Consider the following 12,788-nt stretch of genomic DNA (forward strand, 5'->3'; position numbering starts at 1 on the left):
AGCCGCTTCCCTTATCTTCCTCGCATCTGCCAAGGCACAGGTGCCCCCTCAACTGCCCCAGTCTCAGGAATGGCCACACTCTCCAGCAGCTGAGCCCCCTGAGGGCCGCTTTGCCCAAGGAGAAATCCATTTTCCCAACTACGGCTTCCCAGAATGCACTTCTTCTCTGCAACAGATCGGCTCTGAGGAAGAGGAGAGGGGCATGGTGGGGGTGCCTGACAGAGCGGGAAAGGGGCGCCCCGCACACAGGGAGGGACACATGGGGAGGGTCTGGAGGGAAGGGTTGGTGCGCCTCCACCCTCCTGCCCCCCTTCCCGCTGAGATGGCAAGTGGTGCAGCTCAAATACAATCCCCAGCTCCCTTGTAACACCCAACGCACCCGCTTCAGCTCGTTTCAGAGACACAGAAAACTCTGCAGAGAACATTCAGCATAATTGCGAGCAAACTGGATCCTGCAGAGGCGCACAGGTCCCCTCACTCCATGTGCCCCCCTTTCCCAGAAAACATGGCCTCCTCCAGGCAATTCTGAAGCAGCCACAACCTGCCGCCGCTTCCCTGTGCAACGGGCAGAGCAACCCGCTGGAGCAGCACCAGGACAGGGGCGTTGGCCTCCACTTGCGCCCTGGGTGCCAGCGCAATGGACGCAGGTGCAGCAGAATCTCCTTGTCCGTCGTCCCCAAGATCTGCCAGGAGAGCAGCACAGGGACTCTCCCTTCGGAGCTGACAAGAGCACTCAGGCTGCCCGACAGCTGCCTCCTTCCAACACAGAGAAGCCATTCCCTTGGGACTGCGCATCCTGGCATGCATTGCAGCGTTCCAGAGACCAACACGCAGGGAACTGTGATTTGGCAGGTGACATTTCTGCACGGGCGACCACAGGGAGCTCGGGTTTTCCGTCGCGCTAGGGTGCTGCCTCTCCCGCAGACGAGCCCTTGGGGAGCAGCTGGCTTAAGGCTGCTGCACCCAAGCTCCAGAGGCGCCAGGCACCCACCAGGCGCAGCCAGGAGGAGCGCAAGGCCTGGTTCAAAGAGTGCCGAGGAGGAGGAGGAGGAGGAGGATGAAGAGAGCCTCCCTCCGAGCTCACATCAGCCGACAGCAGCGCTTCTTCTCCACCGGAGTCTCTTCCACCGGGGCGGTCAGTTTGAGGAGCGGGGGGTCGCCGCTGGCTGCCGTGAAATACACAGAGTTGTGCTCAGAGTCCAGGATCGGGGCCTCGCCGGGGCCCAGCGAAAAGTCCTCCGCGTGGGGCCTCTGCAGCTTGGCGGCAGCCCGCTGGCGCTTCAGGTCGGCCAGGGTGTGCCGCGCCTTCTCCCTGCTGAGCCCGGCCGCCAACTCGTCCTGCGTGGCCGTCTGGTAGGAGACGCTGCGGTCGAGGCGCTTGGAGTAGAGGTGCTTGGGGTGGGCCGAGCCGTTGCTCTCAGACACCTGCTCCCCCGGCTCCACAACCGCTGGCTCAGCATCCTGCCAGGACAGAGAGAGAGGAAGGATGAAGCCGGACGCAGAAGCCAGGGCACCTCCTCCCCACCACCACCAAAAATGTTAAGTGACTTTTCCCAAGAGGCCAGAATCCTTCCTGCTGGGGCAGCTAGACAGCAGAAGCCTAAAGGAAGCGTCAACGGTATTTATGGGTGTGACGGCAGAAGCAAGGGTTTTCTACGCTCGGAAATGGGAGGAGGAGAGGACACCCTCAAGGGAAGAATGGCTGGTGCAAATCTAGGAACACGCAGAGATGGCAAAATTGACGGCCCCGGTGAAAGATACAAATTTAGAATCTTTTAAAGAAAACACTTTCTAGCCTATATAAAAAGTTATTCCCCATATCCAAAAGCCCCAGTGAGGTTTGAAGTCTAAGAAAATAGCAGAACATATTAAGAAATATGTTAGGATGAAATTAGATAAGACAGAACAAAATTGTGTGTAATTTGGGTTATAAACATCAACATCAGGCGAGCGGGAAGTCACTAGTTTCGTTGTGTTGTTTTGACGGAACATAATTGTTGAGGAACAAATGTAACTTTCTATATGGAAAAAAGAATAAAATAATATTATTTTTAAAAGAACCGGACTGATGGATCAGGCCAATGGGGGCCCATTTAGTCCAGCATCCTCTTCTCTCAGTGGCCAACCAGATGTCCCAATGGGAAACCAGCAAGCAGGATTCGAGTTCAAGAGCAGCCCTCTCCCCTCCTGTGATTTCCAGCAACTGGGATTCGGGAGCCTTGCTGCCTCCGACTGTGGAGACAGAGCAGAGCCATCAACAACCCTCTCCTCCTCCATGAATTTGTCTCATCCTCTTTTAAAGCCATCCAGGTTGGTGGCCACCCCTGCCTCCTGTGGGAGGGAGTTCCACAGTTTAATTCTGTGCTGCGTGAAGGACTTTCTTTTCTCTGTCCTGAATCTCCCAGCATCCAGCATCATTGGATGTCTGAGTTTTGGGGTTACGAGAGGGCGAGAAAAAGCTTCCCTCTCCACTTTCTCTGTGCCATGCATAATTCCCAAGTGCCGCAACCTTTCTTCACAGGGGAGTGCCAAACCAGGCTCAGGCCAGTGAGCGCCAGTGTGGTGTAGTGGTTAGAATGCAAGACTACGACCTGCGAGACCTGGGTTCGAATCCTCACTCAGCCACAAAGCTCACTTGGTGACCCTGGGCCAGCCTCTCAAGCCTAGCCTACACCGCAGGGTTGTTGTGAGGATAAAATAGGGAGGAGGAGAATCAGACACACCACTGCGAGCTCCTTGGAAGAAAAAGGTGGGGTAGAAATGTAATTTTAAAATAAGGCCTCCAATTAAACTGAAACTAAAGCTGGAGCCGATTCGAAGGCAGAGCTGCTTCGTTTTCTGAGGCTGTTTTGATTGTGGGGGGTTGTCGGAAGAGACAAAGAAATGGGGTGTGTCATTACAAGGGGTCCCAGCAGAGCAGCATGGCTGTTGAGAGTAAATACGGACTGGCTAGCCAAAAGGGCAGGGGCTATGCTCCCTCCCCGTCAGAGTAAGCCCTCCCCCTCACCAAGACATGTGGCTGGAGCTCAGCATCCGTCTGCCTGTCCTCGTCCTCCCCTTCACTCTCCCGCTGCTCGGCCTGCTGCTGCCAGACGATGGCCTCCTTCTCGTGCTCCTTGCGGTAGAGGTTGCTGCGCTCTGTCACACTCACTCGCCTCACCACTTTCCTGGAGAGGAAGAGGGAAAGAGGGGCGGGGAGGGAGTGAGAACCGCTTCTGCACAAGCCCCTCAAAGCAAAGAGAGCCTCCAGAGAGGTTTCGCTCCACCTCCCCGCTCATAAATTATTATTTTTTAGTTTTAAAATAAACTTTATTAAGATTTAGATTAAAATACATTCCATACATACTCAAAGACCACAGTCATACCAAACAAACACAAATTCATATATAAATCATATATAAATCATAATATACAAAATCATATAAATCATATAGTAATAAAAAGAAAAAAATACAACTAATAAAAAACTGTAACTTTCATCTCCAAATAATAATAATTAAAGCAATCATGATGTATTGAAAGTAATGATAAACATAATATTCCAAAACATAAAGAAAAAGAAAAAGAAAGAAAAAAAGAGAAAGAGAGAAAAGAAGAGGAAAAAAGAAAGAAAAACAAAAAAAACATACATTTAGCTCATCATTCGCGTCCAAAAACAACCAATAACAGTATCCTCTAAGTTCATCAAAAATCTCGATCTCGTACCTATATTTCTTCCACTAAAGACTCCCACTTATCTCTATTCTCAGATTTCTTTAAATATTATTTCCTATTACTGCATTCCCAATTAAATATAAATAAATAAATAAATAAATATCTCAAATAATCATCAAATAAAGTATAAGCTCAGTTGACAATTAGTTTGTAAAACAAAATATAATAAAATAAAGTAATAAATCACTCTTTTCCCTTGTCTCCATATGTTTTATTTCCCTGTGGCTCGATACGGAGTGCTAGAAATAAACCCAAGAAGGGATGCTGGGTGTCTGGTGCAGGAATCACAGCTGGAGAACCCCTGGCCAATGGCCCTCCACCCTCTGCTTAAAGGGGAGTCCACACCTTCCACTGTCAAACAGCTCTCACAGCCAGAAAGTTCCTCCTAAGCTCAGAATCTCCTTTCTTCTCTGTTTTGGATCCTCCCCTCTGGAGCAGCAGCAAACAAGCTTGCTCCATCTTCAGCTACCTGAAGGCAGCTATCCTATCTCTCCTCTTCCTCCTGCCCTGCCCTTCTGGGCCTGGCAGGCTACTCTGGCCCCACACATTGAGCCCCCGCCGTACCCTCGGCTTCCGGCGCTGGAGGTGCGTCGCTGCAGCAGGGACTTGTGCTTCTCGTGGGACTTCATGATGGCGTCGTGCTTGTGCTTCAGCTCTGTGAGCTTGGCCCGCACTTCCTCGTCGGCACACACGTCTAGCAGGAAGAGGAAAGGCGAGAGTCAGGAACCGGGGTGGGGGGGCATTCTTGACCAGACCCTTCTTCCCTCCATCACCTTTGCCTAACCTGGAGCCTCCGCCCGGCAGCAAGGACACAGCACGGCAAGCCCAGTTCAGCAGCGCCCTCCCTTCCGAGATCTAGACAGACACTGTCACACGCGTTCACATTTTCCTCTAGTCAGAAGGACTAGAGACTTTATAAAAAATAAAATAAAATAAAAATAGAGCAGAGACCTTAAGTGCCAAATTCTGCTTATGAGCACGATTGAAGAAGGGCTGGTTGAAATTGTACAAGTTAAATCTAAGCAAGGGAGAGAGTCTGAAAGAAACTCCAGCGGGTGCAGAATGCCGCGGCGAGGCTCCTTATGGGGTCCCGGCCGCAGGATCACATTCATCCAGTGCTTTACCAGCTGCACTGGCTCCTGGTGGAGTACAGGATCAGATTTAAGGTGCTGGTTTTGACCTTTAAAGCCCTATGAGGCTTGGGACCCTCATACCTACGGGACCGCCTCTCCTGGTATGCCCCGCGGAGGACCTTAAGGTCCACAAACAACAATATTCTGGAGATCCCGAGCCATAAGGTGGCTAGATTGGCCTCTACTAGGGCCAGGGCCTTTTCAGTATTGGCCCCAACTTGGTGGAACACTCTTTCACAGGAGACCAGGGCCCTGCGGGATTTGTCATCTTTCCACAGGGCCTGCAAGACAGAGCTATTGCGCCTGGCCTTTGGGTTGGACTTAGTCTGACCCCTGTGTTTTCCTCCCTCATGGCTTGGATTTATGGACTACTTAAAATGAGGCTGCATTTAAAATTTTAATATTGTATTTTAATCTGTATTTTAATTAATTGCTTTTTATGTTTTATTGTAATTTTATCGGTGTTAGCCGCCCTGAGCCCAGTTTTGACTGGGGAGGGCGGGGCATAAATAAAATAAAATAAAATAAAAAATTATTAATATTTATTATTATTATTTCTCTGCTGGGTTTCCGCTTGGGGTGCAGAAAGAGCTTTTAAGCCCTTTGCCCTGTTTGGGGTGGGAGGAGCAAGGCCCACTCAGGGCACCAATTCCGGGGTGCTCTTGCGAAATCTCGCAGGGCCGCCCGAGTTCCCGCGATATCTCGTGCGAGCATTCCTGGCCTTCCAGTGCCATTGCCCTGAGTGGGCCTTGCCCATAGAGAGAGGCAGAGAGCTTAAAAGCTCTTTTCGCAGCTGCGTAACCCAAGTGGACCCACACAAAGGAGCATTTAAGCTCTCCCTTACTTGCCAGGAAGGCCCACTCAGCACATCAGCTCTGAGAGTGCTTGGCATGCGTTCTCTCTCTCTCTCTCTCTCTCTCTCTCTCTCTCTCTCTCTCTCTCTCTCTCTCTCACACACACACACACACACACACACACAAACTGCCTCATCCAGTAGCTGCAAGGCAATTCAAGGGTTTAGGCACGCACAATATCTGAGTATACAGAGAATCCTTGGAACTTAAACCCTGTGTACGATGTGATTAGGAAACTGCCTTGCTCTGGGTCAGACCATGGGTCCATCTAGCTCAATAATGCCTACACGGACTGGCAGCAGCTGCTCCAGGGTTTCTCTCAGTCCTACTTGGAGATGCCCTTGGGGACTGAACATGGCACCTCCTGCATGTAGACACCCAAGGCAGAGGGCTCTGCTGCTGAGCTACAGCCCTGCCCCCAAATGGCACACGGGGAGAAGGCATAAGGTACAATGAGATTCTCCCCGCTGAGGTTTGCACTAAGGATTTCCCAGAGTGCAACCACCACTGCCCAGCCCCAGGTAAGCAGGAGAAGACTCTGCCCTGGGAAGGGGTGGAGTAGCAAAAAGAAGCACAGTACTTGTTCTCTTGGCCTTGAAAGCTATTTGCCATTCGTACCGCAGCCGTCAGCATCAACAGCCCCTGAAATAAAACGGGCCTGGACCCAGGAAGCCAAAACAGCTGCCCCAGTTCTGATGCTACTCACCAAGCGGGGTCTCATCCAACACCGACTTGCTGTTGAGATCTGCTCCATGAGCCACCAACAGCTCCACCAGGTGAATCTGCCAGCAGGAGAGAAGAGGATTTAGCAAAGGAAGGAGGCCGTGTCAGGGTGAGACAGTCGCCAGGCTGCAGGGATCAGCTCCAAGGCCCCCTCGTTCTGTCTCCCCGGTCGTGGCCAGCCAGGGGCTCCCAGGAAGTTCACCAGCAAGGCAGGAAGGTGAGGGCAATCGGTACCTCTGGCTACCAGAGGTACCGCCTCACCTATGAACATAAGGAGAGCCTGCTGGATCGGGCCAACGGCCCATCTAGTCCAGCATCCTGTTCTCACAGCAGCCAAGCAGATACTCCATTGGGAAGCCCACAAGCAGGATCTGAGCACAAGGGCAACTCTCCCCCCCTAGGGTTTCCAGGAATGGGATTCAGAAGCATCAGGGCTAGGAGCCACGGACAGTCCTCTCTTCCTCCTCCATGAATTGGCCTCATCCTCTTTTGGGGCCATCCCTGCCTCATGTGGGAGGGAGTTCCAGAGTTTAACTGGGCGCTGCATGAAGAATGACTTTCTTTTATCTTCCAACATTTCAGCTACATTCAGACTCCCTCTCTGAAGCCTTGGGAGCGCAGGGCCAGTCAGTGAAAGCAATACTGAGTTAGACGGATCAACAGGCTAAGGCGGCTTCCTGTGTTCTTACTTTAGAAATGCATTCAGAGTCTGCCCCGGGGGGGGGGGGGGAGAGAGAGAGAGAGGCTGCTTCCCGCTCCCTTCCAGAAGAGCACGGCTGAGATTAGTCTCAGGGCCCTTAAGAGTCTTCCCTAACATTCTCCCAAATGTCAACCTTCTCCTGTTTCCTGGCACTGGGAAAGAGCCAACTTACCTGCAAAACCTTCCTCACCCCTCGGAAAAACTTTTCCTGCGGTCTGTTCAGCTCCGCCCATCCTCTCTCTGCAGAGCACTGGCCTTGCGGACCCCGGACCTGCCCATGGCTTCCCCAGGGTTGGGGGTGCTCTAGCAAACAGCGCCAGAACTCCCCCTGCAGAGCTCCCATACCCACGGCAGCCAACACCCAAAACGGCTGGCTAATTGCTCGCATTGCCGCCAGCTGCCTTTGGAAATCCCTGGCTTATCGAACTGAGCAGGGGATCACCAGGACCATCTGGTCTCTAGACGGACTCAGATGAATGGGATTACGACAGTCAGCGATCTGCCAGGAAAAGGCTGCAAAGAGCGGCCTTGTCCACCGGGGGGCAGCACCCTGCCCCGGAGGAGCGCCTGCCACAGTCAGCTGCTCCCCATGCCAAGGCTGCTTCTGCAAGGCCACCAGCACCTCCCCTCCCTCCTTCCCGAGTCCTGTGGCACTCTCACCTGGCCCCAGCAAGCGGCCGCGTGGAGGGGCTGCCAGCCGTCGTCGTCCTTGGCGCTCATGCTGGCTTTGTGCTCCAGCAGAAGCTCGGCTGCCTCCAGGTAGCCGTTGGCAGAGGCGATGTGCAGCTGCGGGGCAGAGAGGGCAGTGAGGAAAGGGCAAGGCAGGGCCCTCAGAGGGAGGACGCGGAGGCGTGCGCAGAATCCCCGTCCCACCAATTCAGCCTGAGCTGCGGCTTCAGTTGAGGAAGACCTGGGTGAGGCCGCCTGTCCGCTGCCTTAAACCCACAAAGATGCTCAAATCCATTTCACGGTGGATTTGCAGGCGACACGTACCGTGTTTCTCCGAAAATAAGACACCGTCTTATATTTATTTTTGCTTTTAAAGAAAACCCACTATGGCTTACTGTCCATACCTGCCAAGTTGCTGTCAGAGAAATAAGGGGCCGGGCCGGAAATAGCAGACCGGAAGTAGCGCTGCCGCCATTTTGGAACTGGGCGGAGCATGCTCGGAAGTGACTTTTGATGCTGCTTTGCCCAGTTCCAAAATGGCCGCCGCGCCAGAAGTCGCACTGCAGCCATTTTGGAACTGGGCAGAGCAGCATCAAAAGTTGCTTCTGAGCATGCTCCGCCCAGTTCCAAAATGACCGTCGCGCCAGAATAAACCGGGGGGAAACAAAAAAATCCGTTTTTTCACCTAGGAACAGCTGGAAAAACGGGGATTTCCCAGGGAAAACGGGAGACTTGGCAGCTATGCTTATTTTCAGGGGATGTCTTATTTTTTCCCCTCCTCCTCCTGCCGCAGCCCGCATTGCTACTGCGCCTACCACTATGTCTTAGTTTCGGGGTATGGCTTATATTCATTGAATGCTTAAAAATCCTGCTACGGCTTATTTTATGGCTACGTCTTATTTTTGGAGAAACAGGGTAGTAGCTGCTCTACACTGGTAAGAACTCAATCTTTTACACTTTGGAACTCCCTGCGTATTGACACCAGGCAGGGGGCCTTCGCGATTCCCTTTCCGGCACCTGCTAAGAACATTCTTGTTCATACAAGTCTACTCAGATTCTCAGAAAGCTGGTGTGGGTTTTAATCTGCTCTTTGGTCTACTGCGGTTTTTAATTTTTGAGAGTTTTATGTTATTGTTGTTTATTTTTCTTATTGGTAATTTTGGTAATATTGTCTTATCTTTTTCACAAACCACTTTGAGGTGTTTTGTTTTTCAAAACCAATCAAGTTGTGTCTAAATTTTAGGAAATAAGCAAATAAGTGAAAGGCTTTCTTGGCTTCAGAAGGGCAGGCATGGAGCTGAACACCACCGGAGCCGTTTTCCTCTTCTTTGAAACAGCCGGTGCAGAGTCAACACCAAGACTAGAGAATAGATCAGGCAGACTCACTGGGCTGCATTATGCGGGCTGGGAGGGTGCCCTTCAGGTGGCCTTAAAACTTACATATTCTGCCATCCTTCCCTTGAAAGAAAGCTCAAAGAAATTGCCATGCCCAGGGTCTTTGTGGAGAAAAAGGAAATGCCAGCGCTTAGAGCTGACATCCCCAGACTACGGCCCACGGGCTGGATACGGCCCAAAGGCCTCTTTTATTCAGCCCGCGACAACCACTGCCACCACCCGTTCTTACTGGCACGACGCTGCTGCCCACTTCCGGGTTGGAGGAGCGCCGGAAATAGCTTGCGCGCATACATGTCATTTCTGGTGCACTTCCGGGTCGGAGGAGGCCAATGCACATGCACACAACCCGGAAGTGCGCCGGAAACAGCGTGTGCACACACGTATGGGCGCGCGCTCCCCTGCCCTCCAGCCCACTGTGCGATCGGCGCTGCGGGCACCGGCCCAAAGCCGAGGTAAGTTTGGGGACCCCTGACTTAGAGCAAGAGGGGGTGAGACGTCTCCGTTCCCACCACCCGCCTCAAAGCCAGGGCCTGCGCACGCATCTCACCAGGGTGGCGCTGTGGTCCAGTGGCGTATTCAGGTCCACCCCTTCCTTCACCAGCCGGCGGATGTCGTCCACCATGGCACGCTCCACAGCGGAACGGGCCTCCTCAATGGTGTCCTGAGTTATACCTAAGGATGGAGAGGAAGATGATGAATGGAAAGCAGCAACCCCCCGGGGGGGCTGGCAAGGGGACGCTGCACTGGGAGGAGGAAGCAGGGCAGTTCCTCTCCGGCAGGCACCGAGGACCTACCTAGAGACACGTCCTCCACCAGGGCTCCAGCTGCTCCTTAAGAACACCAGAAGCGCCTGCTGGATCAGGCCCATGGCCCATGTTCTTGCAAGAAACCAGCAAGCAGAAGCTGAGCACAAGATCCCTTTCTCCCCTACTGCAGTTTCCAGCAACTGGCATTGCTTCCTCCAGCTGTGGAGGCCGAGCAGAACCATAGAATTGTGGAGCTGGAAGGGACCCTGAGGATCATCTAGCCCAACCCCCCGCAATGCAGGAACTGCAACTAAAGCATCCATGACAGATGCCTTCCCCCTTCAACCTCTGCTGAGAAACCTCCAAGGAAGGAGAGAGCACCCGTCAGAAAGTTCTCCCTACTGCTTACAAATAGCCCGAGGGGAGAGGACCCACCTTGGTCGGCCATGGCTGTTTCAAGGTAGTCCAACGTGGCATCATCCTCGCAGAGGTCATACGGCATGTTCCCATCCGAGTTGACGGCCAGCAGATTGGCGCCTCTGGAGGAGGAGAGGAATAAGGGGTGGAGAAGCGGTTCAGGCAGGCAGGCAGGCAGGCAAGCAAGCAAGCGTCCCTCTGCCGTGCCCAGTGCCACTGCCGATGGCACGGTCCAACTCTTGGTTGTGTAACAGATACAAGGAGTTATTTCCGTTCTGGAGCAGCAGCAAACGCGCTAGGAAAACCTGCTTTGTGGGCCCTCTTCAGAGAGCGCTGCAGATTGGGTTTCTTCCTTGCCCTCGGCTGGGGAGAGTGGCTGAAACGGGATCCTGCTCCCCCACAGCACCCTGCCTCTCCCTTCTGCAAGGGCCCTGCAGCCTCAAGGAAGGGGGTGCTGAGCCCCCCTCAAGGCCACCCTGGAGTCAGAAGGGAGCAGCAAAGAAGAGGAGAGGTGCTTGAACCTGGAGGGGCAAGGCCAGCTGCAGGCAGCAGCAGCAGCATAATGTAAGAACTTTAAAATAAGAGAATGTGCTGGCTTGTTTTACATTCTTGTCACCACCAAAATTCATTCATTACCTACTTCCCCCCCCAAAAAAAAGTGAGGCAGCTCCCCCAGAAGCTGAAAGTGACCTGTGCTATTCAGTGCTAGAAATTTCCCAGGCATGTATTGCAACAGGCTCGGGTCCAATTGAGACCGCATGGAGATATCTAGATGCCAGGCTGGCGACCGGGGAAAGTAAAAAGTCACTCAGAGTAAGATCGGAAATATTTTCCTTGAAGCTTGAATGTCTTTTATTCTGTATTGTTTTATTTGATGCTTTAATGTGTCATAAACCGCTTTGAGGTTTTTTCTTTAAAATATAAAGCAGCAGCAATGGCCTGCTGGATCAGGCCGATGGCCCACCTAGGATGACCACATCCTGTTGCACTTTGGCATATCAGGGCATTGGCTTAGCTGCTGCCTTGAGTTCCCCTGGCTGCATCTTCCTTTGTTAACCTTCCTTTTTTCAAAGCACTTCGGCTGGTAGCCACAGAATCCTGCAGCCATGAGTTCCATAGGTTCATCGCATATTGTGCAAACGGAAGCTTCTTTTGATGTGTCATAAACCTGCACATCAATTCCAGCGAACAGCTCCAAGCTGTTGTTTTTGAGGAAGCAAAGCCATTTCCCCATTTCTACCTATCCTGTTTAAGTCTCTCTTCATCACAGCAGCGAGGGCTGGAGCATGTCTACGTGAGGCAACGGATACAGGGGCGCTCCCCAGGCAGGGAGACCCGCAACTCAAGGCACAGAAGCTGGGGAACCTTCTGCCACAAGGCGAAAGGGCCTTTTGCCCATGGGAAAAGACTGCTACAGATTTCTGCAGAAAGCGCTCTCATTAGCGGGGCGTAAGTCTTGCTCACAGGAGATCCCCCTGCAGGCAGCCAGCAACGCCAGTAACACACTTGCTCTGCCAACAATGCCTGTTAAATATTTACAGCCCTACAAGTGAGATCCAAAACATTTGCAGCGCAGCCCAAGAACCTGACCTCAATTCTGGGTGAGGTGAGGAGCCTGGTGATGATGCTGTGGGGAGGGGGGGCAGGCTGCCTCCCACAGTGAGTGCAGCGGGTCGCAAGGATGCCCGGATCCTGTTAACAGCTTAGAGATGGGAGGCATCCCGGGGGAGAAAGAAGAGAAAGAGACCCCTGCAACTTCCCACTTGCTTGCGAGCAGACCCTCCCCATAGCCCAAAGATGCTATGGGGTCTCCTCGCAAGCCAGAGGCACAGCAGGACTTTCTGGAGGCCGCTCAGTTGAGGCTAAAGCGATGGCTGCCATGTCCCCCCATGTGTCAGTTGTTAGGCGGGGAAGTTGAGCTGCCTCAGCAAAGCCCCACTGCGCCTCTGGCTCGCGAGGAGACCCTCCCCGAAGCCCTACACCAGGCAGGTTCCTACGCCTCCCCGCTCAGGTTTCAAAGCGTGGCCCCTTTGTCAGGGGCCCTGCAGAGATGCCCAAGCGGGGGCCCATCCCCTGGCCCGGGGGGGGGTCCTCCTTCGTGGCCCTTACTTGTCAATCAGCAGCTCCACCAGGTGCAGGTGCCCGCAGGTGGCGGCGGCATGCAGGGGGGTCCAGAGCTCACTGTCGCAGGCGTTGACGTCGGCCCCGGCTTCCAGCAGCAGCTGCACAATGTCCCTGTAGTCGTCAATGCAGCACTGGGGGGGAAGGGGAGAAGGGGAGAAGAGGCATTAGGCCAAGGCAGAGCAGAGGGGCTCTCGCTGGGGAGCTTCGCTTGCCCTCAAAACACACCCCACTCCCCTCCAGGAGCAGCAATTCAGGAAGTCTGGCTTCTGCCCAACGGAGAGCGCCCCCTTCCTTCAGCCCTCCTTCTTGGCCC

At 53.2% G+C, this 12,788-nt stretch overlaps 1 protein-coding gene across 4 annotated transcripts in view; it reads right to left on the minus strand.

Annotated features, from left to right (window-relative positions):
• Positions 1–6: 6 nt before the first annotated feature.
• PPP1R16A (protein phosphatase 1 regulatory subunit 16A) overlaps positions 7–12,788 on the minus strand; it is a 44,193-nt gene continuing 31,411 nt past the window's right edge. For all 4 annotated transcript variants that reach the window (XM_035124627.2, XM_035124626.2, XM_035124632.2 and 1 more), the window contains 8 exons: positions 12,461–12,606; positions 10,370–10,473; positions 9,736–9,860; positions 7,785–7,910; positions 6,408–6,483; positions 4,279–4,408; positions 3,008–3,167; positions 7–1,461 (listed from right to left, as the gene is read on the minus strand). In XM_035124627.2, coding sequence (XP_034980518.2) covers positions 1,081–1,461; positions 3,008–3,167; positions 4,279–4,408; positions 6,408–6,483; positions 7,785–7,910; positions 9,736–9,860; positions 10,370–10,473; positions 12,461–12,606 — 1,248 coding nt within the window. In that variant the 3' untranslated portion in view covers positions 7–1,080. The remainder of the gene's footprint in view (positions 1,462–3,007; positions 3,168–4,278; positions 4,409–6,407; positions 6,484–7,784; positions 7,911–9,735; positions 9,861–10,369; positions 10,474–12,460; positions 12,607–12,788) is intronic.

The sequence above is a fragment of the Zootoca vivipara genome, chromosome 8, assembly GCF_963506605.1.
Source record: "Zootoca vivipara chromosome 8, rZooViv1.1, whole genome shotgun sequence".
NCBI lineage: Eukaryota > Metazoa > Chordata > Lepidosauria > Squamata > Lacertidae > Zootoca > Zootoca vivipara.